Source organism: Mesoplodon densirostris, chromosome 18 (assembly GCF_025265405.1).
Source record: "Mesoplodon densirostris isolate mMesDen1 chromosome 18, mMesDen1 primary haplotype, whole genome shotgun sequence".
NCBI classification, from domain to species: domain Eukaryota; kingdom Metazoa; phylum Chordata; class Mammalia; order Artiodactyla; family Ziphiidae; genus Mesoplodon; species Mesoplodon densirostris.
In genome coordinates, this window is record NC_082678.1 from 18,116,752 (window position 1) to 18,144,477 (window position 27,726).

The 27,726-nt window shown below is 59.7% G+C and overlaps 1 protein-coding gene across 7 annotated transcripts; it reads left to right on the forward strand.

The window, feature by feature from the left end:
* On the forward strand, positions 1 to 27,097 carry RHBDF2 (rhomboid 5 homolog 2). Of its 7 annotated transcripts, none has more exons than XM_060080709.1 (19): positions 522 to 582; positions 12,581 to 12,756; positions 16,232 to 16,396; positions 17,162 to 17,289; positions 18,015 to 18,210; positions 18,295 to 18,498; positions 20,335 to 20,463; positions 20,836 to 20,954; positions 21,114 to 21,308; positions 22,356 to 22,467; positions 22,689 to 22,763; positions 22,946 to 23,107; positions 23,466 to 23,575; positions 23,725 to 23,788; positions 23,883 to 23,977; positions 24,207 to 24,282; positions 24,434 to 24,534; positions 24,713 to 24,866; positions 25,768 to 27,097. In XM_060080709.1, exons 3-19 carry the CDS (start codon positions 16,253 to 16,255, stop codon positions 26,185 to 26,187), a joined length of 2,484 nt encoding a protein of 827 aa, XP_059936692.1. In that variant the 5' UTR covers positions 522 to 582; positions 12,581 to 12,756; positions 16,232 to 16,252; the 3' UTR covers positions 26,188 to 27,097. The 7 variants fall into 7 exon arrangements, with proteins under 7 accessions (XP_059936691.1, XP_059936690.1, XP_059936695.1 ...); XM_060080710.1 differs by lacking the exon at positions 12,581 to 12,756 and adding an exon at positions 2,236 to 2,391 and having other exon boundaries at positions 529 to 582; XM_060080708.1 differs by lacking the exons at positions 522 to 582; positions 12,581 to 12,756 and adding an exon at positions 1 to 89.
* Positions 27,098 to 27,726: the final 629 nt, after the last annotated feature.

A 27,726-nucleotide genomic window follows, 5' to 3' on the forward strand; every position in this document is an offset into this window, starting at 1 on the left:
AGGGCACGTTCGCTGTATAGGAGAAGCGAGGGCAGTGGCGGAGATCAGAGAAGGCGTCCCGGAGGCGGGAGCTGCAGCAGGACTTGTAGGTGAGACCCTCCAAACGTGTTTCAGGGAAAGGATGAGGGCTAAAAGTTTCCAGGGAACAGGCCCGTTTGGCCTAAGGATGAAGGCTCTGGAGGGAGGGGTATGGAAGGTGGCTGTTATTTATTGGAGTGGTTTTTCTTGGGGGTTGACCTGCTGATAGCACTTCAGACCTAGATTATACGCTTTGTCGGGGGAGGAGAGGACGGCGCCCGGAAGAGACCAGCTCCGGCGGAAAATAGGGCTCTGCCCAGGCGGGGACACCACTAGGCCGACCGCGGAAGGGCAGCGCGAGCCGGGAGCAGCAGAGCAAGACCCTTGCGTCTGGGACCGAGCGTGGCCCCGCGGGCCCCGCCCCCCGGCGCCAGGCCCCGCCCCCCCGCCCGCGCGCAGGTAGGGAAGAGGCGGAGCGCTGGGGTCCCGCCTCCAGGAGCCACAGCCCAGGCTCTGGCCGGCGCCGCTAGGAGCTGAGTCCCGGGAACTTGGGGCCGCAGGGAGGTGAGCGCGGGGCGACGGTCGAGGCCGGGTTCGCGGCAGCCGGGCTCCGGGCCCCGGAGGGGCCGTGGGGTCGCGCCCGAGCATGCCCTGGGGCGGCGGTGCGCGGCCGGCGAAGGGGCCGGCGCTGCGGAGCACTCGGGCCCCACGTGGGCCGAGCCCGAGGCCAGAGGCCGGGGCTCGACTCGAACGGGGCCGCTGGACCGGGTCTGCCGGCCCCTGGGACTCAGCTCGGACAAGACGCCTAAGGGGTCCCTGGGCCACGGGTCACCAGAGGTGGGGGCATGCTGATTGGGCAGAAGTTTAAAGTCCCGGGAGGAAGAGAGGGGACAGCCCCAGGGCAGGACCGCCCAGTCCCGCCTTCCTCCCAGAAGCGCCTGGAATTCATACCTTCCCCTCCCCTCCCCTTTCTCCTGGGTGAGCTGCCGCGGTCGGGGCGGAGTTTGTCCATTCAGTTTAGCAGAGGTGGAAACAGGTGCGGGAGGGTGGGCTCACAGCCAGGCTGGACCAGAGCTCAGAAATTGGACCCAGGACTCCTGACTTCTGGACAGAGGGGCTTGGAAAGGCTGCCCCTTCTCCGTTCCCCCAGGGCACTGTGTTGGGTTAGAGAGGAGTATGTCCCTAGAGTATAAACCCACCACCCCAGGGCAGAGGGGAGCCCAGGTCTCAGCCTAACTGGGTGAAAGGCCAAGGGGGAAGGCCTAGAATTGGAGCCCCTGAGAGGGAGTGTCTAAGGAGGGGAGGGCTTGCGGGTTTGACCCCACACGTGGACTGGCTTCTTTTTCCCAATGGCTATAGATTTAGGACCCTGTGTGGGTGGCGTAATGAGGCCAGAGTCTGTGTTATGTTACTGTCACTTGCTGTAGGTAAAGCAGAGCACAGAGTGGAAAGTGAAGCTTCTTTTAAAGCAGTGGTCCTCAGCAGTGGGTGATTTTTGCCTGCCAGGGGACATTTGGCAGAGTGTCTGGAGACATTTTGGTTGTCACAACTCCGGGGCGGGGGTCTAGGGTGTAGAGGCCAGGGATGCTGCTAAACATCCTGCAGTGCACGGGGAAGCTCCCACCACAAGCCCAGAGTGTCAGTAGTGCTGTGCCGAGGTTGAGCAACCCTGGCGCAGTACCCCGTCCACCAAGTGACTTCTCATTGACTGCCCCTCCCTGCCTTAGTTTCCCCAGGGGTTAGAGGAGGAACTTGGAATAAGCCTAAATGAGATAAGCAGTAAGGAGGTGTGAGGGCAGTTATGCCCTAGCAGCAGGCCTCCCTTGGTGCCACAAGCCTGCCTCTTCCCTGCTTAAACCATGAGCCCTGCAGGAAGCAGTTCTGGGTGCTCCGGGGGAGGCGCTGGGAACAGGGGCCCTCTCACAGCTCTGTCCTGGAGTGTTTCACCCCTAGGGCACCTCCCACGCAGGGTGAGCCAGGGCCACCCTGGAGGTCAAATACCCCTATGGGGGGGCGGGGCGCGAGCTCTGTTCTCATAGATTTTCCCAACGCTGGACTGCTAGGTGGGCCTGGACACCTGACGCCATGTGACCAGCTGTAATTTTCCCTTCTGAACCCACACCTGACTCCTCAGTCACTTACACCAGGAAAATAACATCCGAGGAATAACAGGGCACCTAATTCCTTGCGGCTCCCCTGTCTGCTTCCCTCCTGCAGTAGAAAGTTCCACCGTGGCTGTGGGAACCCTGGGTGAGACAAGAGGCCCAGGGTGGGCCCAGCTGCTGGTGGAGTGATGCGCCCCCTGCTCGTGGTGTTAGCTGAGCACCAGTGAGAGATGGAGGACAGCAGAGCCACAGGCCTGGGGTTCCCCCGGTAGGCATGACTTTGAATTATTTGTGTTGGACTCAAGGAGTATGCTCCCGCTTTGCAGGGCATTGGGGCAGGGGGCTGTCACAGAGGGGCAGGATGGGATGAAGTAACCATTCATGACCAGGAGCCCAGGCCACCTCACTGCCCTCCCTTCCCACTTCCTGAGAATATCCATCCCTCCCTCCCCCCACCATCCTGTTCACTTCTGGACCCTGGCCTCCTGACCTGGGAACCCTGGTGGGGTCAGAGGGCAGGTGGCAGTTTCTGGTTTGACTTTTGCTTTGGGGGGCTTCTTTTGGCCTTTTAAATTTAAAAGACTGGAGTGAGGGCCTCCCTGGTGGCGCGGTGGTTGAGAGTCCGCCTGCCGATGCAGGGGATACGGGTTCGTGCCCCGGTCTGGGAGGATCCCATATGCCGCGGAGCGGCTGGGCCCGTGAGCCATGGCTGCTGGGCCTGCGCATCCGGAGCCTGTGCTCCGCAACGGGAGGGGCCACAACAGTGAGAGGCCCGCATACCGCAAAAAGAAAAAAAAAAAAAAAAAAAAAAAGACTGGAGTGAGACTTTCGTCTGTTCAGCTGAAAAACAAACAAACAAACCCATAATAGTGACCCCCATCTGTTGTGTGCCTCTCAAGGCACAAAGCAGCATTCAGACTTGGACAAAGCTGTTCAGGAAGTAATTGTCAGGGCCTGACATTGAACCTGGGCTGTCTGTTCCCAGGCCCAGCCCTAGAACCTTCTGCCACCTGCCAGCAAAAGAGTACCAGGTGACTCCTACCTGATTTGCTCATTTCTGAGCTGCAGCCATACCTGGTGTAACACACACGCACATATGCACACAGGCACACGCTCATTGCCTAGGAGGGGACTCCTGGCCCTCGAAGAGGAGGAATACATCACACCAGAAATGCACTGTGGGAGCCACTGGGGTCCGAGCCCAGCTCTGGGTCAGTGGTGGTGTTTTCACTGTGGCCAGAGCTCTTCACAGGGTTCCTGTTGATTTGCTGTGTACACTTGTCCCCGGGCGAGACCCCAGATGAGAGCAGGGAGTCAGGGGTGTATGTTTGTGCATGTGACTTGGATGAGCCACCTGGCGCTTCCCTTTGGGTCGCGATGAGAGGTTGCGGGGTTGGGGTGGCTCCGGCCCCCTGCCTGCCACCTGGTGCAGCATCAGGGGAGATGTACTCTCCAGGTTGCAGTTCCCCTTGGGTCTCTGAGACACCCACTTTGGAGCAGGCCTCAGTTTTGCCCTGGCCACTGTGGGGATTTCCAGAGTGAGCTCACGCCTCTGCTCCCAGTTTCCCATCCGGCTGGGTCAGGCGGGGGGAGGAGTGGCAGGGACGTCAGTGCGGGCTGACCTAGCACGTGGTGACCCCGGCAGGGAGGCTGCCAGGCAAGGGCAGCTCTCAGGACTGGCATAAAGGAAACAGTTTCTTCTCAACTTCAGGGAAGTACAGACAGCCACTGTGTCCACATTCCCTCATGCAGTAAGTTTATCCAGGGACCCAGATGCAAGACTTGAGGTTTCAAAGCTACAGGAAGGCACATTCCAAGCCCCTCTAGGAAAGGGGTTGGAGCTAAATGGGCAGGGCAGACGAGGTGGGCCATCAGGGACGCTGGTCTGGAGGGTGAGGGGTAGCAGTGGGAGGGGGTGATTCCCAGCTTGGGGAGCCAAGAAACCAGGCCCAAAGGCTGGCAGGCACCTGGGCTATGAGAGTGTGGTCAGAGGGGGGGTCACTTAAGTAGTCCGTGCCTCAGTTTCCCCAGTGGGCTCACAGTAGTCTGCTTGGGAGGGTTGCTGTGAGGATTCCAGTGGTGATTCATGTAAAGCCTGGGCGGGTGCCCGGCTGCACTAGAAGTGCAGTGAGGGAGCTGTCACAGTAACAGGCACGTGTCTGTGTGCCCTTGGCACAGAGTCATGGTGATGCCAGAGGTCTTACCCCATCTTATGGGCTGCTGGGGGGATGAGGTGAGAACATGGTGCAGAATGGCAGCACTGCTGTTGTCCTGCAGAAGTGGCTGTGTCTGGGGGGCAGGGGAACCTCAGCACCATGGAGGCCATGGGAACAGTGGGTAGCTTTCCATCTGGGAGTGGAGGATCAGGCTGTGAACTGCTGGCCCCCGCCCTCCAGCATGTGCAGTCATGATGGTGGGGGGGGTTGGTCATTGAGGCCGTGTCCTTTAGCCCTTGCTCCCTCTGGCCGAGCTCCTTGGAGCTGGGAGCGGGGTAAGCTTGGTTTCCTCTGCCTCCCACGTGTGGCCCCGGAGTTTGTGGCGAGAGGGTCCTCAGGTGGTCCTGCCCAGCTGCCAGCAAGAAGCACCTTTTCCCTCTCCTGGTGGCTCTCCCCAGGTCATGCCTCTAGTGTGGGCCCCAAAGGCCTGGAAGAGAAGGTGGGAGAGCTGCCGTGGGACCGGGCAGAGGCAGGACTTGGAACTGCAGTCTGGCCTGAGCCCTGGCTGTTAAGCTCATGGCTTTATCAGCCGATGATAATCGTGAGATAAGGACATGGGTGAGGGAATGTTTGTGAAAGCCCTTAGATAAGCTGGGAAGTGCCATCAAGCCTTAGGTGAAAGCCCTTAGATAAGCTGGGAAGTGCCATCAAGCCTTACGTGATGTCATTTCTGCTTGGCGGGCTGGGAGGGACTCATGAGTCAAAGGCCTGTGCACCTAGCAGCACCTGAGTCACCACCTCCCTGCCCGTTCTTTTGCCACTTTGCTTGACCAGTTCCAAGGTGGCAGGAGGCCACAGCCCCACCACATAACTATGTAACCTTGGGCAGGTGACTTCACCTCTTTGAGCCTCAGTCTCCCCACCTGTCAAACAGATCTGTCACCTCTGGAACTCTTGGCTCAGATGTAGAAACCAAGTGAGCGATGGTGGCAGAGGTCTGCTGGGAATAATAGAAGCTACCAGTTACCAGCCACCAGTTGTGTCCCAGGCACTGTGCACTCATGATCTCGTGTCATCCCTGGGGATGGGGGCTGCATCATATCATTTTGCAGCAGAGGAAACTGAGGCTCAAAAGTGATACTTGCCCACTCTCCCAGCGGGTAGGTGGCCAAGCCAGGGTTTAAGCCCTGTCTCCAGCTCCCCAGCCCTCATTTCTCAACAAGAGAACCCATACAGCTCCAAAGCAAGATGGGGGGATGGGGTTGGTGACGTGTGTGGAGAGCTCCCCTGGTCTGAGTGGCCTGGATGGTCCATGTCCATGTGCCCCGAAGCCCTCGCAGCAGCCTTTGGGGCTGGAGCCAGCCTCTTCCAGGGCAGGATTCTGGGAAGTCTGGTTTATTAGCTCCTTAATGACTGTTTACAAGCTGAAAAGTGTTTGCTTGGCATGTTCCCTCCCTGCTGACAGCGGACCTGGGCCTCTAGAAGTGAGGGGCACCCAGCGCCCTGTCCTGAGTGTGTTGAGGTGAGGGACCCAGGGCAGCCCAGGGCCTGACTTCCGGCTGAGTGACGTTGGGTGAGGTGCTTACCTCTCTGTGAGATATGGTCAGACTTTGTCCCTTAGCTGCCTGTGCTCCCAGGGCGACCCCTAGCTAATGGTGACAAAGCCACCTAGATTTTAGACCCCCGGGAGGCTCCTTAGCATCTTATGCATAAACATACTAAGGCTCAGAGATGCCAAGTGGCTTGCCCAAGATCACACAGTGGTTAGGGCTGGGACTCTGACCCTGTGTCCCCCAGTTGGACAGTGTTTTTTTTTTTTTTTTTTTTCTTTTTTTTTTTGCTGTATGCGGGCCTCTCACTGTTGTGGCCTCTCCCGTTGCGGAGCACAGGCTCCGGATGCGCAGGCCCAGCGGCCATGGCTCACGGGCCCAGCCGCTCCGCGGCATATGGGATCCTCCCAGACCGGGGCACGAACCCGTATCCCCTGCATCGGCAGGCGGACTCCCAACCACTGCGCCACCAGGGAGGCCCTGGACAGTGTTTTCATTGTCTGGAGTCAGGCCACGAGGAGTGGGTGGAAGTTGGGTGGACTCCACCCTCGCAAGCACGAGGCAGAGGCCTGCTCTGTGTGTTGAGGTTAGTCGTGTCTGGAAACAGCCTGGTCACACCTCAGGGTGTGGGAGCCCCAGCAAGAGTGAAGTGGGCCTCTCCTGCTCCCCCACCCATGCTGCACCCCATTCTCCCCCACCACTGAGCATGTGCTAAGCCTCTGCCTGTTCCAAGGTCCAGTGGAAACCCAACTCCCATGACCTCAAGATCCCAAGAGAGGCAAATCCTCACGAGTGTTTGGAGCAAAGCCTGGTTCACATCAAACCTGGGACAGCGTGGTGCCCAGAGGTGCCTGATCCCTCTCCAGGATCCCTGCTGTGCCCTGGTGTCTGGCCTGGAAGGACCAGAGCCTTCTGGACCCCCTAGGGGCCACTTCTGACTCCTCTCCTTCACAGCAATGCTCAGGGAACAGCAGGGTTGGGACAGAACAGGCCACCTTCCCAAAGGAGGCCAGGCTGCTGGGTGGAGCATCCTAGGACCCGGCCACTCTGCACCCTTCCCGCTGTTGTCCTTAAGCTGCCGTTGGCCCCCAGGCTCTGGAAGCCGCTACTGCCTGGGGTCTGGAAGGTCTCTGCTCAACTGCTCTCCCCTGATCTGCTTCCATCAGCAGCTTCTGGAGTCCAGAGCTTCCCAGAGGGGCCTCTGGGAGGGCACCACGGTGGGCAGGGCCCAGCATTGTGGTCAGCTGGGGAGATCTGGTGGCACTTCCACTTCCAGTAATGCCTGTCCCTGTATGTTGCCAGCAGCTGCCACACCTTAGGACGTGGGGACATGGGGCTCGGGCACTCCCAGCTGGCTTTCTGGAATTGGGGTCCACAGAAGATGGGGGTATTCATATCTCTGCCAGCCCCGCTGGTGTGTGGTCCTGAGAAAGCCTCCGGGCGGGACCGAGTGGGGTTGGGAACATGGCAACCCGTCCTCGCACCCACACGCCCTTGGTGGGCACTGGGTTCCAGGCTGCCACCCGAGCATGTGCCCAGCGCCCGCTTCCCGTGTCTGTGGTCAGCCGTGATGCCCAAGCCACTCTGACTGGGTCACGGAGAGCCCAGAGCCTGGGGTCTGATGGGGAAGGTCACCGGGTCCCTGAACCTGTCCCCAGGTTCTTTATCTTCTAGAGTTTGAGCAAAGCCGTTAAAGGTGGAGGAGAAATCGGGGCCTCCCCAGGCTGGGGCCCTCTGTGAGTGGGGCCTCTCCCTGTGGCCGGAGCACAAACCCACAGGTGGTTTCATTTTTCCTCTCCATCGGGGGCAGCTGGGCTGAAGGGTGAGCGTGCGCTGGGGCCGCCTGTGAAGTGTGTCTGCCGACTGGCACCTCTAGGGAAGTGGCTGCTTGCCAGGAGGGAGGGGGGCCACAGGGACGGCTCCTGCTGGCTTCTGGAGATAGATCGGCATCCCCTCCCCCCCTGCCTTCTCTAGCTCTGATGATTGGGTCTTCAGCCTCCAACCGGGACACTTTGCTTCCCTCCCTCTTGGTGTGTCCATCTTTTGTCTTCCTAATCCCGTGTGACTCCCAGCTGGCCGCCTTTGCTTCCTCCTGCCCGGAGCTCCTGTCCCCACTGGCTCTTGCCAGGGCAGGGAGGCGTCCGGGGTGAGTCACCGGCCGTGCGGGCCAGTGGGTAGGGAGCCCGGGCGAGGTTGCAGTCTTTACATAAACTGCTCCTGCCGGGCCTGTGGCAGCCGGAGTGGCTCCGAGATCGGCAGAACCAGGGGTTTCACTGGGGATTGCACCCTGGGCGAGGGCCAGCTTCCTCCTTGCTGCTTTCTAAAAATGACCCAGTTCCCAGAAGGGCTGTGGGGAGGGAAACATCGGGTTTCGGTTTCTGTGACAGGGAAGTCGGGGAGAGAGGCCACTTCCTTGCCCCCCGCCCTCACCCCGACATCCTGTGATTCAGCAGGGGACAGGCAGGTCCCAGCGGCCCTGGCCGCCTCCCTTCCCTGCAGACCTCCTGCCCACCGCCAGCTGGGAGGAACTTCTGGGCCAGGTGGTGGTTTCTTCCCTTCCTCTGTTCAGGGAGCCTGAGGCCCTCCCCCATGGGGGTCCCGTAAACTTCCTGACCATGTCTCGTGGTTCAGAAAGCGGGGCTGCTCGCCCCTCCTCCAAGGGCCCCTCCCTTCTCTCTGTCCCCATTTCTGACCACACGCAGGCTGAGTCCTCATGTCAGTCGCCTGCTTCCGGCTCATGAGGTCCTCCCAGCCGGGGGTATGGAGAATGCATCCACCGTTAGCAAGACCAAGGGAGCCTTCAGAAACCTGCTAGTGTGTCCGTGGCGGGCAGGTGGAGAGGGAAGGCGGGCGCCGGAGCCAGACTCCTCAGGACAGTGGAAGCACATGTGGGGGCAGGTGGGGAGGGGATGGTGGGCCCATGCAGCCTGGGGAGGGGGCACCCTGCCTGCATGTGCCCTGGTAGTGCTCTGGCGGGGGACCCACCGGGCAGGCCCAGCTCACCCTGGCTGTGGCTGCCAGGACCGGGCTCAGCTGGCTGTGCCCAGCTCCACCCTTTGTGGGGAAACCGGCTTCCCCGGCGGCACCAGCTTGTAGTTTCTGAGTCTGTGTTTCTGCCATATGTGCCTGATCCTGGCTGCTGCTAAAGGGGTTATGCTACTGGGTGTGGGCATAGTGGTGGTTCAGACCCTGGGTTGGTCAACCCATGGGTGCCTCTGGGTGATGTGAACTCTGTACTGCACTGCTTCTTTGGATATGCACCCCTGCTATCCCATGCTGGACCCCGTCTCTCTACCCAGGGCCCTTTGGGGTCTCCTAGGTATCCTGGGGCTGAAGGCTCTTTTCTGGGGAAGGCCCCACCGAAGCCAAAATTGTTGCGGGCAAGTGACAGTGGCCCAGCCGGGTGGGCCAGGCCTTCAAACCTCCCCCCCGCCCCCCGCTCACGGTCTGGGCACTGCCGCAAGCCTGGGGGTCTCAGAGAGCAGCGGATGTGACTGGGCCAGGAGGAAGCCTGGTCCCAGGATGTCACAGCTTCCTCTGCAGTGAGCAAGCGCTTTCAGGGCGCGGGAGGTAAGGGTTGGGCGGGGCGGGTGCTCCCAGTGTTCCAGCACTTTTTCTGTCTGGTCTCCGCCATCTGGGCTGCTCCACGCCCTGGACTTGGGTTACGCAGGTGCCCAGAGTGGGTCCGACGACCCCTGCATCTGCCCCGAACACCTGCCGCCCCCTCCCCCTCCCTCCCTGAGCCCCGAGGCAGGGGCTGGGCTTCTGGTGCACCTGCCTACCATCTCTGCACAAGTTGGGGGCACAGGGTCTCAGGAGCAGGCCCTCCCATCTGCGGTGGAGAGCGGCTGGGGCAAAGTGGTGTGTTTTTGTGTTTTTGTTTTTCGGCCGCGCCCTGCAGCATGCGGGATCTTAGTTCTCCAACCAGGGATGGGACTCTTCCCCCCTGCAATGGAAGCGTGGAGGCTTAACCACTGGACCACCAGGGAAGTCCCCAAAGTGGTGTTTTTATGCCAAATGTGTGGGCCTCACGTGTGTCAAAGCTGGGCCATCACCTTGTCCAATCCCTTCGCTTAACAGAGAAGGAAACTGAGGCTGTGCCGGTCAAGCTGCTTACAGGCCAGGGCTCTCAGCACCACCCTATGAAGATGGTTAAATGGCTCCCCGGGAAAATGTGCCCCCGCCCTGCCTCTGCTCTCCAGAGCCGCGCCACTTCTCTTTGGGACCCCTGGGATTTCCCTGGGGTTGGTCTGGTCTCCCCAGTCCTTTGGCCTTGGATTGAGTCTGCTCTTCTTCCTGTCAGAAGATTGGGACAGTTGCCAGCAGCACAGCAAGTCCTGGGCTAGGGGTCCCAGCCAGGGGTGGTACGGCCTTGGGATGGGAGGGGTAGTTGGGGAATCCGGGCTGTGCTGGAGAAAGGGGGAAACAGGAGGTCCTCTGGGGACTCATCCTGGGACAGCATCCTCCATCCTTGGCCGGGCAGTGGTCACAGAGCAGGGGTGGGGCAAGCAGCACTCTGTAGAGCCTTCCAGAATGAGCCACTTCCTGGGCTGGCTGCAGGACTGTGGAAGACAGTTTCTGTTCAGGGTCAGTGCGGACTGACCATCTGCAGCCGTGCGTGCGCCCACCCTCTCCCCCGCCTTCCATCCAGTTAGCCATTAACGGGGCTAACTGGGTTGTGGACCCTGTGCTGCCCAGGGGTGGGTGGGAGATACCTACATGTAAGCAAATCTCTGTAGGATGCTATGAGAAAGTGGTTGATTTTGGCTGGTGGTAACGCGACAGGCTTCCTGGAGGAGATGACACTTTACCCTCCTTAAAGCAGCTGGTAGGTGTTGGCCAGCCAGATGGGGTGGAGCCTGGTGGGCCAGGTGCAGGGCCTCAGATGAGAGGAAGTAGGAGCCTGGGGAGCTGCGGGGGACGTGGTGTGTCCAGGGGGGTGTGGGGCAGGTTTTGAAGGGCGCTGGTGTTGACTGTGGGGAGATGTAATCAGCTGTGAGTTCCAGAAGGATCCTACCTGCTTGTGACCTTACCCAAGCTCAAACCTGGCAGCCTCACGCTTACCACCAGCCTTCCTCCACTGCATCCCTCCCTCCTTGGTGCCAGTTTCCAAGGGCATTGCCCGCCTGGTGCCCTCTCACTATACCCTGGTCCCAGAGGAGGCCAAGCTGGAGAACTTTCTGTGCAGGCGTCCCAGGTGAGGCTGTTGTCTTGGAGCTGTCCCCAGAGTGGTGCAGAGTGGCGTCCGAGGCGCCAGCCAGGCCAGCACCACACCCCGTCTGTCTGTGATCTCCGAGTGGCCTCATCATCCTGGCCTGTCTGCCCTGGGATGCAGGGTCAGAACTCCCTGCACTTAGGGGTAGAAGGGTGATGTCCAAGTCTTGCTCAGGCCTTAAGCAGGGAGCGTCCTGGGCCTCCAGCCCTGCCTCAGATCCCTCTCTGGCACCCACTCTGCACCCAGAGTTCCTCTCACCTGTAGTTGGACGACTTCAGCAACCAAGTGAAAGACCCCTCTCTAATATGTAAAGCCAGAGGGGTGCTGCCCCATGGAATCAGAGGGGAGCCCAGACCCTCCCCCGGCCTCCAGTTCACCCCATGGCAGCCCCTTGGGCACCTCTGGGTAACCCCAGCCCTCTGAGAAACACAGTTTGCAAAGTGCTGAGATGCTCGACCAAGTTCCTCTCCAGGCTGGACTCTCTACTCTGTCTCCCTGATAGGAGGCTGTCCAGCCCAGAGTGTACCCCAGCTTTAAGGAGAGGGGGCGCCTGTTTCCCGAGGAGACTTCAGGCCCTATAGCCAGAGCAGTTTGAGTCCCAGCTGCTCCCCTTCCTGGCTGTGTGAGCTTGGGCAAGTTACTCAACCCCGCTGAGCCTCCATTCTTATCCACAAAATGGAAGCGATGATAATGTCTGCCTCGAAGGGTGTTCTGAGGACAAAGTGGGATAATGCACGCGAAGGGCCGAGCAAGGCCTGGCCCACCTGGGGCCCTGACCCTGTCCTGCCCCCGACGGCCCTCGGGGTTCTATCAAGCCGGGCCTGCCGCGTGCTCTGCTACATGGCAATGTCCCCTATGTGGGACTTCTCAAAAACAAAGGCTTGCCCTGGAGTTGTTCCCTTTTTTTGCACCAAGCTGCATATGTGGCATCTTAGTTCCCCGCCTAGGGATAGAACCCGTGCCCCCTGCCGTGGAAGCACAGTCTCTTAACCCCTGGACCATGAGGGAAGTCCACAAGTTGTTCACTTTTTAATCCTTACTTTTATGTTGTGTGGATTTTACCTTAAAAAAATATTAATTTAAAGAACCAAAACAACAGCAAAACACTTCCGAATCATTTGAACACTGCCTTGAATATCTGGCTTATTTTAACTGAAAACAGCTCTTAATCAGAAGATAGCCAATAATGCCTGCGTTTTTTAAAGTTAAATGTTTCTAGTAAAGTTCTGTAGAAACAGGAAAAGAAAGTAGGGACCATCTTGATTATGGTTCCCAGCCCAGAGCCCAGGTCTTCAGGTGGTTTTATTAGGTAAATGCCCAGAGGCTGCTGGCCTCCAGGCACTCTGAAGCATCCAGCTCATCACCACAAGGGCCTTTACTCCAGGGGGAGGAGGAGGAGAATATATCTCTTAATCCCTCACCTATGAAGCTGGTGGAATTATTCCCATTTTATAGATGAGGAGACTGAGGTCAAGAAAATTAAAAGGTTCAGTAGTCCTGACATGCACCCTTGAGCCTGCTCTCCCTTCCTTATAGGCTGTGAGCACCAAGGGAGCTGCCCTGCTTGACCTGGAGCCATCTGTCCATCTTTCCTTCTGTCTCTGCATCCATCCACCTCTCCGCAGAGCTGAGGCTTCACCCCAGAGCATCTGTGCAGAGTGAGGAAAGGACTAGAACATGCTCTAAAGTCCTTTGCAACAAGACCCAGGAAGGTGTGAGCTCAACCCAAACCCTGAGGGTAGGAAGCTGGGTAGCGAGTGGGCTGGACCCCAGGTACCAGCTGCTTTGCTTGCTTGTTTATCTGATTTTCAACAAATACTTACTAATGCTGCATGTGGACCAGCACACTTCTGGCAGTGGAGATGCAGCTGTGAATAAGTCAGAAAGAGGACAGAGAGGGAGGTGAGCAGGGTGAAGTGATGGAGAGACACGTCGGGTAGAGGGGGAGCTGCCTCAGGCAGCCAGGGAGGGCTCCTTGGAGGAGGTGGCGCTCAAGCTGGGACCAGAATGATGAGAAGGAGCTACCTGCTCTGCTGTGTGATGATCTTATCTGGGGAGGAAGGGACCAGTAGGGGCAGAGGCCCAACATTTATGGAGCACCTGCTGGAGACTTTTTTTGTTTTTTTAGGCACACGGGCCTCTCACTGCTGTGGCCTCTCCCATTGCGGAGCACAGGCTCCAGACGCACAGGCCCAGCGGCCATGGCTCACGGGCCCAGCTGCTCCGTGGCACGTGGGATCCTCCCAGACTGGAGCACGAACCCGTGTCCCCTGCACCAGCGGGTGGACCCCCACCCACTGCGCCACCAGGGAAGCCCTGGAGACTTTTTTTTAACCAGCTTTACTGAGATATAGTTCACATTTAATTTATGTAATTTACATAAAACACATCCATTTAAAGTGTACAGTTGAGTGGTTTTTAGTATATTCACAGGTGTATGTAACCATCACCACTGTCAACTGTAGAGCATTTTCATCGTCTCAGAGTGTGAAACCCACGCCCCTTAGCTGTCATCCTCCAGCGCCCTCCCCAGCCCTAAGCCACGACTCATCCTTCTGTCTCTATAGATTTGCCTCTTCTGGACTTGTATTTGGACCCCTGGAGTAAGTGGTCTCTTTGTGTCTGGCTTCTTTCACCTAGCATAACGTCCCCCAGGTTCATCCATATTGTAGCCTGTCTCAGCATAGCATTCCTGTTCGTGGCTGAGTAATAGTCCAGTGTGTGGTTTTAGCACATTCTCTTTATCCATTTGTATGTTTTTTTCCCACAGATTATAGTACACTTCTAAAAAAAATCTTTATTTTATATTATAGTTGATTTACAATGTGTTAGTGTCAGGTGTACAGCAAAATGATTCATTTATACGTGTACATTTATCTCTTCTTTTTAAGATTCTTTTCCTATATAGGTTATTACAGAATATTGAATAGAGTTCCCTGTGCTATACAGGAGGTCCTTGTTGATTATTTTATGTATAGTGGTGTGTGTATGTTAATCCCAACCTCCTAATTTATCCCTCCCCCCGTCCATTTGTATGTTGGTGAGCATTTGGGTTGCTTCCACCTTTGGGCCACAATGAACATGCCGCTGTGAACATTCCTGAACAAGTTTCTGTGGCCATGCTGCCTGAGTGTGTGTCATGCGTGCAATTGTTTGATGCCCAGGACACCTCTCTGGCGGAGTGGGTTATTCCTCCCTTGTAAGGTGAGGACTTGGGTGACCCATGGTCAAGTGCAGGTCAAGCCCAGGCCACCCGGCTCCAGTCTGTGCTTTTGACCACAACCCCTCAGCACCTCCTCACAGAGGCTTGGCAGGTGCGGGGCGGTGAGGGGCCCAGGGTGGCCTGATGGGGTGGGGAAGGAGCAAGGAGGAGACAAAGCCACAAGGGGTCCAGAGGCCCCAGTGAGAAGTTTGGACTTTGCTTTAAGTGAGAGCTGGAGATCCTGGCCTAGCGTTGAGCAGGGAGTGACATGGTATGATTTGCACGTTTCAAAGGTGGATTCTGCCGCCGTGTGGAAAATGGTCCCGGGGTGGGAGCTCGGGGGGCAGCAGGTAGAGGAGTCTGGAGGCTGTGGTCCTTCAGATGAGAGGCAACGGTGGCTCTTCTAGGAGCTGGACAGGGAGTGGGGAGCAGACAGACTCGGAACAGAGGTGGCTGCTGCGTTGCCCTGCCGTCCCGCACCTCGGCCGCCCGTCCCATGGCTGGAGGGCTCCTGTGTGACTCTCCCCTGAGTCGGCAGATGGATGTGAGGTCCCTGACCTTGTGTGAGGGGAGAAGAAATCAAACCTGCCCTAGCAGCCTTGGGACGTGGGGAGAGGAAATAGCGAAGGATTTTAGCAAGGAAAAGGTCACAGGCAGAGTGAGAGATGAAACGGAGAGAATAGATGAGGTGGAGGTGTTAGTTCTGGTGGGTCAAAGCGGGTGTGGATGTCAGTGGCACCATCGATCGCTATGGAAAAGCCCCAGGTGGAGGTAAACTACTACTTCCTCCTGGCTGGGCCATCTGGCAAGATCCGTTGAAATTCAAGATGCAATTACTCTTCAATCCAGCAACGCCACTTCTAGAAGTTCGTCTTGCGATAATACTGGGACAAGTACACACGGTATAGGCAAGGGTGTCCGTTAACACTGGACGTGAATGTAAACAACCATCAGTCTGGAATTAAGTAAATCTTGGTACATTCCACTCAGTGAAACCTTCCCAGTCATCAAGAAAGATCAGGTAAAGCTAACTGTCTGCATTGACAGGGAAGGATGTCCATGCTATAGAAAACAAGGTATGAGTGCATGTAAAATGTTAAGTACACGTGTCCTTTTCCAAGTGCAGAGAGGCACCTGGAGTGGTGTGCGCACCGAGCTCTGTCCTGGAACGTGGGGTGACAGGTGGGCCAGGAGTTCACTTTCCTGCTTTACAGTCTTCTGAGTCTTTTTTTTTTTTTTTTTTTGCAAGGTTCATATATCATCTTTATCATTAAGATATAATATTCTTCCTTTGTGAAAAGAAAAAAGTACCAGACACGTGGCAGTTTCACTTAACCTTTGAAAGAGGAACCTGCCAACCCTGGGGGACAGGGACCAGTACGGTGGCTTTCTCATCTACCTGGGGATTAGGCTGAGCTGCTACTTCCTTGCTCAAAGCCCAGGGATCTCTCCTCTGAGAACCACCTGCTCCCTGCACAGCTGTGGGCCCCTTGTCTGTGGGTTGCCTGGAGCCTTTCCCCTTGTCCTCCCCCAAGCCCTGCCCCCAGGACGAAGGCAGGGTTCTTTGTCCAAGGAAGCTGCCTCTGGCCCCCTGGCCTGCTCTGGCCAGGCTGATGAGGTGGCCAAGATCACGGCAGCTCTGCATCCCTGGCCCTCAACGTTCCTTTCTGGGTGAGGTCCTTGCCTGAAGCAGAGAGACTGGAAATGGAACGAGGTGGTAAGCTGGGGACCTCCCAGACCCCTGCTGCCCTGGAATGCAAATGAAGAACGAAAATACACCTTCTCACCATACCCCACCCAGCCCAGAGTCGGTCTCTGCTTCATGGTTTAGTGCCTAGAGTTAGGTTTGAACCAACTTTCTACAGGTTGTTCTCAGTCTGGGCTGCCTGCCCAGGTACCACCCTGACACCCTGGACTGTCCCCGTGTCCCCTCCTGTCCTGCTGCCTCTTGACACACCTGTGCTCCCTCCCTGTTTCCATTCCAGCTGCCCCATCCCTCGCCCACCATGGCCTCCGCTGACAAGAATGGCGAGAGTGTCTCCTCGGTGTCCAGTAGCCGCCTGCAGAGCCGGAAGCCACCCAACCTATCCATCACCATCCCTCCACCCGAGGCCCCGGCCCCCAGCGAGCAGGCCAGCATGCTGCCCCAGGTAAAGGAGCAGCTGGGCGCTCGGCGCCCTGCCACCAGCCACCGCTGTGCCCCCATGACACCTTTCGGGCAGTTTCACTTCCCGGAGGAGGGCCTTCTGGAGCCACAGCTGCCCTGTGGCCCTGCTGTAGGCTGCACCCCGTCCTTCCTGGCCCCAGACTTCACAGGGGGTGGGCCCTGAACTCAGTCTCCGTCTCACGGTGGCCAGGGAGCTTAAGAAACGCTTGCCAGTTCCGCCTGGGAATTGGCTGTTTCCATTCCCTTGCCCGAGCCCTGGCCCTTCTGTGGGCGGTGGGCTGTCTGTGACTTGGGGGAAGGGGCACAACACGCCTGCAGCACCAGCAGCTTGATCCCAGCTCCCGGCTCCTGCGGGGGGATGGGGATGAATCAACGTTACCAGCAGTCCGGACCAGCGCTCCATAAAGAGCTCATTGAGAACTAGCTGCGAAGAGCCACCCGGGAGGCTGTCTCATGCCGCCCACTCATGCCAAGGGCTCTTTCAAACATGTAAAGCCAGGCGAGGCCAAGGCTTAGCCACGGCTAAGGCCTAAGGCGGGAGCGCTGGATAGGGAGCTAGGGAAGCATGTGCTGGGATCGCCGAAGACGCTAGAAAATGGCGATTTGACCTTCGGAATGAAAGCAGCTTGGGGTAGACCGGGGTCGAGGTTTGTTCTGTCTGGGTCTTCACATTGGGAGCCAGAGCAGAGCCAGCCTGGGATCTGGACTGCATGCAGTCACAGCCCATGCTTCTGCCCGCTGTCCACAGAGGCCCAGGAATCCAGCCTTCCTGAAGAGCATCAGCCTCCAGGAGCCGAGGGTACAATGGCAGGAGGGCGGCTCGGAGAAGCGCCCCGGCTTCCGCCGACAGGCCTCCCTGTCCCAGAGCATCCGCAAGTGAGCACGCCCGCTGCATCCCCACCTCCTCCCCACCCCACCCTCGGCCAGTCAACTCTTGGGACCTGGGTCTTGGGCCCTTCCCGGGAGGCACGGGCAGGCAGCCCATGTTCCAGGTGGGGAAACTGAGGCCCAGGCTGCTCTGTGCCTGGTAGGAAGCCACAGTGAGGAGGCTGAGGGAAGTCAAGGAGCTGGGGGTGGACCACTGCCCTTCAGAGCAGCTCCTGGGGCCTTCCCAGCTCAGCCCTCAGGCTCTTGACTTGATTCCCCCTCTGCCTATCTGGTTCCTGGGCACCGAGCCAGGGGTCAAGGGGAAGCTGATCTGCCCCTCCCACTGCATACACACACACACGTGCCCCGTCACCTCCCACTACACACACACGCGTGCCCCGTCACCTCCCCTGCACACACACACGTGCCCCGTCACCTCCCCTGCACACACACACGTGCCCCGTCACCTCTCTGCACACACACACGTGCCCCGTCACCTCCCCTGCACACACACACGTGCCCCGTCACCTCTCTGCACACACACACGTGCCCCGTCACCTCCCCTGCACACACACACGTGCCCCGTCACCTCTCTGCACACACACACGTGCCCCGTCACCTCCCCTGCACACACACACGTGCCCCGTCACCTCTCTGCACACATGGCCTTTCTCTCATTGCGGTCGCTCCCGTGTCACACACCCACCTGCTCCCCATCCCATGTGCTCCCGCAGGGGCGCGGCCCAGTGGTTTGGGGTCAGCGGCGACTGGGAGCTGAAGCAGCAGCACTGGCAGCGCAGGAGCCGGCACCACTGCAGCGTCCGCTACGGCCGGCTCAAGGCCTCGTGCCAGAGGGACCTGGAGCTCACCAGCCAGGAGGTGCCCTCCTTCCAGGGCACCGAGTCTCCAAGACCCCGCAAGATGCCCAAGGTGGTCTCCAGCTGGGGGGGCGGGGCGGCAGTTGGCTTGGCCCAGGGCCCAGTTGACTCTGCTCACCACCTCCTTCCCGTCCAGATTGTGGATCCCCTGGCCCGAGGACGGGCGTTCCGCCACCCGGACGAGGTGGACCGGCCCCACGCCCCACACCCACCCCTGACCCCTGGGGTCCTGTCCCTCAGCTCCTTCACCAGCGTCCGCTCCGGCTATTCCCACCTGCCCTACCGCAAGAGGATCTCTGTGGCCCACATGAGCTTTCAAGCTGCCGCGGCCTTACTCAAGGTAAAGACACCTCTGCCCAGCCTGCTCCCTCTCTCTCCCCAGAGCATCTCTCTCCCCAGAGCATCTCTCTCCCTAGGCATCCCTCTCCCCAGGCATCTCTCTCCCCAGGCATCTTTCTCCCCAGAGCAACTCTCTCCCCAGAGCAACTCTCTCCCCAGAGCATCTCTCTCCCCAGAGCAACTCTCTCCCCAGAGCATCTCTCTCCCCAGGCATCTCTCTCCCCAGGCATCTCTCTCCCCAGAGCAACTCTCTCCCCAGAGCATCTCTCTCCCCAGGCATCTCTCTCCCCAGGCATCTCTCTCCCCAGAGCATCTCTCTCCCTAGGCATCTCTCTCCCCAGAGCATCTCTCTCCCTAGGCATCTCTCTTCCCAGGCATCTCTCTCCCCAGAGCATCTCTCTCCCCAGAGCATCTCTCTCCCCAGGCATCTCTCTCCCCAGAGCATCTCTCTCCCCAGAGCCATCTCTCTCCCCAGGCATCTCTCTCCCCAGGCATCTCTCTCCTCAGAGCATCTCTCTCCCCAGGCATCTCTCTCCTCAGAGCATCTCTCTCCCCAGGCATCTCTCTCCTCAGAGCATCTCTCTCCCCAGGCATCTCTCTCCCCAGAGCATCTCTCTCCCCAGAGCCATCTCTCTCCCCAGGCATCTCTCTCCTCAGAGCATCTCTCTCCCCAGGCATCTCTCTCCCCAGAGCATCTCTCTCCCCAGAGCCATCTCTCTCCCCAGGCATCTCTCTCCCCAGGCATCTCTCTCCTCAGAGCATCTCTCTCCCCAGGCATCTCTCTCCTCAGAGCATCTCTCTCCCCAGGCATCTCTCTCCTCAGAGCATCTCTCTCCCCAGGCATCTCTCTCCCCAGAGCATCTCTCTCCCCAGAGCCATCTCTCTCCCCAGGCATCTCTCTCCCCAGGCATCTCTCTCCTCAGAGCATCTCTCTCCCCAGAGCATCTCTCTCCCCAGGCATCTCTCTCCCCAGAGCATCTCTCTCTCCAGAGCATCTCTGTCCCCAGGCATCTTCCTCTGTGCCAAGGGTAGTGGTTGCTCCGGGATCCCTGGGCGGGGTGGGGGGTGGGGCGGTGGCAGCTCAAGCAGCCAGACCCACATCCTTCTATTGGTCCCACTCCACTTCTAGTTGTCCCTAGTGTGGACAGCTGGTTTCTGCACTGACATATAAGGTGGAAAGTAGGAAGTGAAACGTGCAGGCACCACTCACTGACCTGTGTTTACTGAACCCCCTTATGTGCTGGGCACGGGCTACAGAGTGAGTTGAGCCAGTGTCACTGCCCTAGAGGAGCCCTCAGCTCGGGTGAGGGCAGGTGTCACCATTCAGTGTGATAAGTGCTGGGGCCCACCCAGAGGAGGGGCTGGTGTCAGGGAAGGCACTTGAGAAATACAAGGAAAGGTTTGCCAGGAAGGGAACAGCATTGTCAGCAGAGGGAACAGCCTATGCAAAGGCCTGGAGGTAGGAGGGAGTAGCAGGTGGTTTTAGTGAAGGGTGGTTACAAGAGGAATGGCAGGAGATGGGATCAAAAGGTCAGCAGGGGCCTGGTGTGCCATGCCAAGAAGCCCGTGGGAATAAGGGTGCAGGATGAGTGGTAGGGTGTCAGGTGCCCAAGCCAGAGGGCCGGAGGTCACCAGGGAGAAGTTAAGAGCCAACCATGTAGAGATTGCTGCAATCAGGCTACGCAGGAGCCGGAGCCCAGTCCTGGCCTCTCTCGCAGATGCTCATGCTCTGGACTGGGTCGCACATCCCCAGACAGATGGGCTTGACAGACTCCTTTGGTGTCAGGGGCAGGGGTACCTGACCTGGGATTGATGCCCATGCTTCTGTCTGGCACAGGGGCGCTCGGTACTGGATGCCACAGGACAGCGGTGCCGGGTGGTCAAGCGCAGCTTTGCCTACCCCAGCTTCCTGGAGGAGGATGTGGTCGATGGAGCAGAGACATTCTACACCTCATTTTTTAGTAAGGCAAGCATGGGGTGTGTGGGCCCTCGGGGTCGGGGGGCCGGGGTGGGCGGGAGCCAGGAGACGTCACCCGGCCTCAGTCATGCTCTGCTGGGAGCCCCTGAGATGTCCAAAGGCCCGTCGGTGGGATGGGGGTGCGCCTCTCGGAGCTCCTGGGCCTCTGTCTTTCTGTCGGCAGGGCAAGGACCTGAGGTGAGGAAGGGTGCCAGCCGGGAAAGTCACCATCAGGGCCCACAAACACCTGCCTTCTACCTCCCTTCCAAAGAGCCTGTCTGGCTTTGTCCTGCCCTTTAATTGAGCTACTGGGGGCAGTGCTGGAGACAGCGACTCCTCACACTGTCTCTTTTTGTGTCCCCGACTCCACACCCACTCCAGGAAGAAATGAGCTCCGTGCCTGATGATGTGTTTGAGTCGCCTCCACTCTCTGCCAGCTACTTCCGGGGCATCCCACGCTCGGCCTCCCCGGTCTACCCCGAAGAGGTGCAGATCCCTCCGTGAGTTCTGGGCAGTCCTCCAGGTGGAGGGAGGCGGCACCGTGGAGAAAGAGCCCAACGACCCTCCCAGGGGGCTTCCCTAGACCACAGGTCCCTCCTGACCCCCCTCATGGGATGTGGGAGGGGAGGACACGAGGCTGAGACCACCGTCCTCACCAGGAAGGAGTCTGACCGAGCCCCGGTGCCCACGGCCAAACGTGGCAAGCGTATCGCATCCAAGGTGAAGCACTTTGCCTTCGACCGGAAGAAGCGGCACTACGGCCTGGGCGTTGTGGGCAACTGGCTGAACCGCAGCTACCGCCGCAGCATCAGCAGCACTGTGCAGCGCCAGCTGGAGAGCTTCGACAGCCACCGGTGAGCCACGCCGGCCTGGGGCCCCACCCACTCCGTGACAGTGGTGGGTGGTCACCGCTCTGGAGAGCCACTCTCAGGCGTAGGCCCAGGGGAGAAGGGCTGAGAGCCATCTAGGAGGGCCTGGGAGCTTCCAGGTTCCCCTGGGGCCCCTCCCGAAGCTCCCCTTATTGTTCATCGAGCCTTTGGTGAGCACCTCCTGTGGGTCGGGAGCAGGGACAGTCCCTAGGGTCACCCTACAAGCATGCATGTCACCTGGGAAGGGTTGTCGGGTGTTGCTGCCTCTTCACCCTCCCCGCTTTCCAGGGCTGCTTCCTCTGCTGGGCTCCCAGACGGTAGCCCAGGAACAAGTGTTCACTGAGCACCGCCACACAGGCCCTGGAACAGCGGAGCAGGGCGGGCGGGGTAGGTCAGAGGGGCAGTTAGAAGCTGTGACCACAAGTGAAGGGACTGTGAAGAGGCCTGCACAGAGACCTTGGGGGAAGCCAGAGGATTGGGAAGAGGCCATTCTCAAAAAATGTACAATGAGCAGCAACCTGATAGACACTGGACCCTAAGTTAAAAAAAATTAAGTGATAGTAGGTGTGGTGAGTGTCCTGGAGAAGGAGGACAGAGAGTGGGAGTGAGCAGCTGGTGGGGAGGAGTGTAGTCAGGAGGAGCAGCAGTTAGCTGGGTGAAGAGAGATGGCAAGAGCATCCCAGGCAAAGGAAGCATCATGTGCAAAGGCCCTGGGGCTGCAGGGATTGGGGTTTGTTCCAGGAACTGCAGGAGAAGGAGAGGAAGGAGGCCAGGGAGGTGGGCAGACGTAGCAAGGCCTTGCAACCAGTGGGGAAGGAGCCATGTTAGACTTTATCCCCAGGGCAGTGAGAAGCCATGGAAAGGATTTAAGCTGGGAGAGACGCATGGAGGTGCATTTTAAGAGTTGCTGTGGAGAAGGATGAGTTGGAGTAGAGGGTAGGGAGCAGGTGCGAGCTGTTGGCGGCTGGGTGCCGCAGGGCTGAGGGTCGGGATGTGAGTTTGGGTCCGCTGACCCGAGGCCTCTGCCCGCAGGCCCTACTTCACCTACTGGCTGACCTTCGTCCACATCATCATCACACTGCTGGTGATTTGCACGTACGGCATCGCGCCTGTGGGCTTCGCCCAGCACGTCACCACCCAGCTGGTGAGTGGGGCTAGGGAAGGGGGGCTCCGCCCTGGGGATCCTAGCCTCCCTCAAGAGGCGCCAGCATCTTGGGCCACCCAGTCCTTCCCACGGCAACAACCTGGCCCAAGCAGGAGGGTGCTCTGGGCTCACCACTGCTTTGCTTCTCAGCCCCTTCCCTGGAGGCCCTTCCCTGGGACAGAGAAACCCCTGACCCCCCCATCCTTCCACCTCTGCACCAGGTACTCAGGAACAGAGGTGTGTATGAGAGCATGAAGTACATCCAGCAGGAGAACTTCTGGATTGGCCCCAGCTCGGTAAGGGGCCCAGGCAGGGACAGCATCTCAGCAGGGAGCCTCTGGCCTCTGCCACCCCCAGCTGGGCAGGAAGGGGGTTGGCTTGCCTGGAAGCCCCCCCATCAGGGGCCCCTAGGGCGAGACTCTCAACAGAGCAGCCAGGTCTGGACCCGAGCTCACTCCCCCCCACCCTCCGCCCCCAGATTGACTTGATCCACTTGGGAGCCAAGTTCTCGCCCTGCATCCGGAAGGACCAACAGATCGAGCAGCTAGTGCTGCGGGAGCGAGACCTGGAGCGGGACTCGGGCTGTTGTGTCCAGAATGACCACTCGGGCTGCATCCAGACGCTGCAGCAGGACTGCTCGGTGGGGGCAGAGGCCCTCCAACCCCTGCGAGCCCCACCCTGGTCCCCTGCACCATCTCCACTTGCCCCAGCCTGGGGGAGGGGCCCTTCAAGGGCAGTGTCTACGTTGCCTCTGTCCTTCCTCTGCCCTCCCTGGCATCACACACCCCTGCACGCAGCTCAGCACAGGGAGGGTGCCAACCTCCCCAGCCCCAGAGCAGTGAAAGCTGGGTCTTGGGAGTGTCAGTAGGGGTGGGGGTCTGGGAGATGAGCCTGAGCCCTGGACAGCAGGGCAAGAGCCCCTGCCCTGGAGGGGCCCTTGCCCACTCTGATGGTGGTGACCTTGTTCTAGCCATGACCAGCCTGCCTCCATCCTCCAGGAGACTTTGGCCACTTTTGTCAAGTGGCAGGACGATACGGGGCCCCCCATGGACAAGTCTGCGCTGGGCCAAAAGCGGACATCGGGGGCCGTGTGCAACCAGGACCCCAGGTACAGTCCTGGGAGACCCACAGCGGAGCTGAGGAGATGGGGCTGAGTATCATGTGGTCTGTGCCACCCATGGGGATGTTGGCCCGTGGGCGTGGCAGGCTGGGGATGCCGTGGCCCCTCATTTTGCCCCCTCCGACCTCTGCTTCCAGAACCTGCGAGGAGCCGGCCTCCAGTGGTGCCCACATCTGGCCCGATGACATCACCAAGTGGCCGGTGAGTGTTCAGGGAGGACAGTGGTCTGGGAAGGGTGGGGAGGGCCTGCGTGCCGCTGCACAGCCCCAGCCGCTGTCTGTGCCCCTCCTGACAGATCTGCACAGACCAGGCCAGGAGTAACCACTCGGGCTTCCCGCACATGGACTGCCAGATCCGGGGCCGCCCCTGCTGCATCGGCACCAAGGGCAGGTGAGCCGGCCTGGGCCCGCTGCCCGGAGCCCCTGTGCTCCCCCTCTGTCAACCACCACCCAGCTGGCGTCCTCCCTCCCCACTCGGGGGCCGTCTGTGGTGTGGGCAGGTTCCTGCAGAGGGGCACCGCGTCCTGCCAGTGATGCCTGCTGCGGCCGGGCACTGGGCACGAGGCGGGGGCGGGCAGGACTCAGGCCCCTGATGTTCGCCTTGCCTCCCTGTCCCCCAGCTGTGAGATCACCACTCGGGAGTACTGTGAGTTCATGCACGGCTATTTCCATGAAGAGGCCACACTCTGCTCCCAGGTGAGGTGGGGTCTGGAGGGGCCCTGGGCACGAGCAGCCAGGTGCAGCAGCCCACACGCTCTCCTGTAGCGGGTATCTGGTCCTGCCCCCTCCATCAGGGCCTCGGACCCAGCCGGATCCTAGGCACTGACTGCCGTGCTCTCACCCCCAGGTGCACTGCTTGGACAAGGTGTGTGGGCTGCTGCCCTTCCTCAACCCTGAGGTCCCAGATCAGTTCTACAGGCTCTGGCTGTCTCTGTTCCTCCACGCTGGGTAAGAGGTGCCTCGCTGCCCACCCCTCAGACCCCTGTGGTGCCCACCCACCTGGACTCCCGGAGGAGGGGTCCCTGGGCCAGGGCGCAGCCGGCACAACCTGCCAGACCCCGCTGCTCCCGAAGTAGCTGGCTGGCAGACGGGGCAGGGGGCTGATGCCTGGTGTGTCCCCGCCCAGCGTGGTGCACTGCCTCGTGTCTGTGATCTTCCAAATGACCATCCTACGGGACCTGGAGAAGCTGGCCGGCTGGCACCGCATCGCCGTCATCTTCATTCTCAGCGGCATCACCGGCAACCTCGCCAGTGCCATCTTCCTCCCGTACCGCGCGGAGGTAGGGACTCAGGATGTAGCAGGGAGGGCTAGCTCTACTGCTTCCACGCCTCCCGCCTGGCTTGGCCTGAGGGACGCACAGCCCCTGCCATGTCAGGCTCAACAGCGGATGGACAGCTAAGCTGGGGGCTTCCCGGCCAATTCCTTAGTCCATTCCGAGGCGCGAGGGAGCAGTGATGCCCCTGGGTCATGTGTACAGGTCACCTCCAGAAAGACCTTCTGGACCCCCTCCCTCACTCTGCCTCTTCTCTGCTTCATTTCTCTCCTTTTTTTTTTTTTTTTTTTTTGAGGTACGTGGGCCTCTCACTGTTGTGGCCTCTCCCGTTGCGGAGCACAGGCTCCGGACGCACAGGCTCAGTAGCCATGGCTCACGGGCCCAGCCGCTCCACGGCATGTGGGATCTTCCCGGACTGGGGCATGAACCCGTGTCCCCTGCATCGGCAGGCGGACTCCCAACCACTGTGCCACCAGGGAAGCCCTCATTTCTCTCCTTGACCATGACCACCGCCTGCCAGCACGTCCCACAGCTATGAGTTGGGCTATATGAAGTTGCCCTTGTGCAACCGTTCTTGACCCAAAGAAACGGCAGTTTTTTGATCAGTTCAGCCTCACGCTGTGGGCTTGTTCAGTGTCCGTCCCTCCCCACGTGCGCTGCCTCGAGCAGTCTGTCCTGCTTATTGCACTGGGCGTGCGCGTAGTAGGTGCTCAGTGTTGCAGAAAGGGTGGGTGGAACGACTTCAGCTTTGTTCCAGCAGCACCTCTCCTGCCCCCTGGCCATCAGGTTCGGGGTCCCCACCCTGGGAGGGGCTCACGGAGAGGATGACCCAGGTCCTGGGGCTCCCCACAGGCTCCCCCCTGGCATCTGGAAGTGACCCTGTCCCCTCCCCATCCACCCACCCCAGGTGGGCCCAGCAGGGTCGCAGTTCGGCCTCCTGGCCTGCCTCTTCGTGGAGCTCTTCCAGAGCTGGCAGCTGCTGGAGCGGCCCTGGAAGGCCTTCCTGAACCTGTCGGCCATCGTGCTCTTCCTGTTCATCTGCGGCCTCCTGCCCTGGATCGACAACATTGCCCACATCTTTGGCTTCCTCAGCGGCCTGCTGCTGGCCTTCGCCTTCCTGCCCTACATCACCTTTGGCACGAGTGACAAGTACCGCAAGCGCGCCCTCATCCTCGTGTCGCTGCTGGTCTTCGCCGGCCTCTTCGCCTCGCTGGTCATCTGGCTCTACGTCTACCCCATCCACTGGCCCTGGATCGAGTACCTCACCTGCTTCCCCTTCACCAGCCACTTCTGCGAGAAGTACGAGCTGGACCAGGTGCTGCACTGACCACCTGCCTGGCGGGGCCGGCGCAGCTGCTCCCACGCAGCGCTGAGGACACGGGGACTGTGCCCGGGCCAGGCTGCCTGCCTGCACAGCGCCCACCCCCGCTCCAGAGACCCTGTGGGGCTGGCCCTGCTCCCAGGAGCTCTGCCCCCGGGAGAGGCTGAGTCTGTGGGAGACGGTCATCAGGGGCGGCTCCTTGGGGGACTGAGGCCCCCCTTCCCCAGACCCGGGCTGGGCGACACTCCGAACATGTGTTTCTCTGCAGCTCAGGGCCCAGGCCCTGACGTCACCCTGCTCCCCTGCTGTCAGGACCACTTCCTGGGGGGTGGGCTCCTTTCTTCCCAAGGTCCTGGGCTGCTGCCCGTCTCCACCTCTGGCTCTGCTGGTACGTTCCCCCTCCCCGTTGCTGTGAGCCTGCCCTTCCTGGGGACCTGGCTGGGGCTCCCACCAGCTTCCCAGCCCTGCCTGGCCACGGCCCCTTCCTGTTTCGCCTCCCATCTCTGCCCTGTGAATCCACGCCCTGCCTGGTGAGCCTGCCCATAACACTCCGGGTCCAAACCTTCTGGGACAGGGCTTGGCAGTGGTCTGGGGCAGAGAGGAGCAAAGAGACACAGCTAGACTGGGAATCCGAGAGCCTCCACTGTTCTCAGCAAACAGAGGCCGAACCCGCCCCGCACCCAGGCCCCCCAGCCCCTCCCAGGCCAGTCCCTTCCTCCAAGTCAGTGTTCTGCCTCCTGGGGCTGGACTGACGCCAGCCAGCCCGCCATCCTCTGCCTCACTCCTGCCCAGGTGAGGGCAGGGCCACCCCAAGGACCTGTGTCCAGGGGTTGCCCAAGGTCAATCAGGCCTTTTTTTTTTTTTTACCAGTTTATATTATGGTCCTAATTTTTTTTAAAGTAACGCTAACTTTGTATGGACGATGTCTGAAATGTATTAAATGATATTCTTTAAGAAAGTATCGTCTTTTGACCTCCAGCCTCGCGTAGAATAAAAGCTGGAACTTTATTTTGGGAGTGGGGGGTGGCAGGGTCAGCCCTGAGGAGCTAGTGGGCAGGGGCCCAAAGGGACAGTGGATGCCTGTGGGACTTGTGGGAGATTTGGTTGGAGAAGAAGCCAGGTTGGGGTCACATGGAGGGGCCCAAGGGGGCCCTTGAGAAGGTGGTGTCAAATCTTCAGATCCCTGCGTTCCCCAAGCCCCAGTCAGGGGTCTGGCTGGGTGGAGGGGAGGGCCGTCCTGGCAGAAGCAGTGCGGAGGGAGGGGTGCAGCACTGGTCCCTTCCCTGTGCCCCCCAGCCCTTCACCCCACACCCCATGGGACAGAAGACCCATAGTAACCGTGGGTGCCCAGGGTGATGGAGGGAGCTGGGAAGTGGCCCCTGCGAAGGGCACCCTGCCTCCATTCCAGGGATGAGGATGGGAAGGCGCAGCCCTGGGCCTGGGGGAATAAGGGCCCGCTGGGCACCCGGCTCCTTTGGTGAGGACGCTGAAGCAGGGCTGCAGGCTGCCTCCCACTGTCCCCAATTCACCCACCCAGCCACGTGT

Bases quoted from the DNA above. Each gene is read 5' to 3' on its own strand.
- RHBDF2 (XM_060080708.1), top strand. From the start codon at position 16,253: ATGGCCTCCGCTGACAAGAATGGCGAGAGTGTCTCCTCGGTGTCCAGT. The intron at 18,499-20,334 runs GTAAAGACACCT...TGTCTGGCACAG, and splicing joins CTGCCGCGGCCTTACTCAAG to GGGCGCTCGGTACTGGATGC. The intron at 22,764-22,945 runs GTAAGGGGCCCA...CTCCGCCCCCAG, and splicing joins TCTGGATTGGCCCCAGCTCG to ATTGACTTGATCCACTTGGG.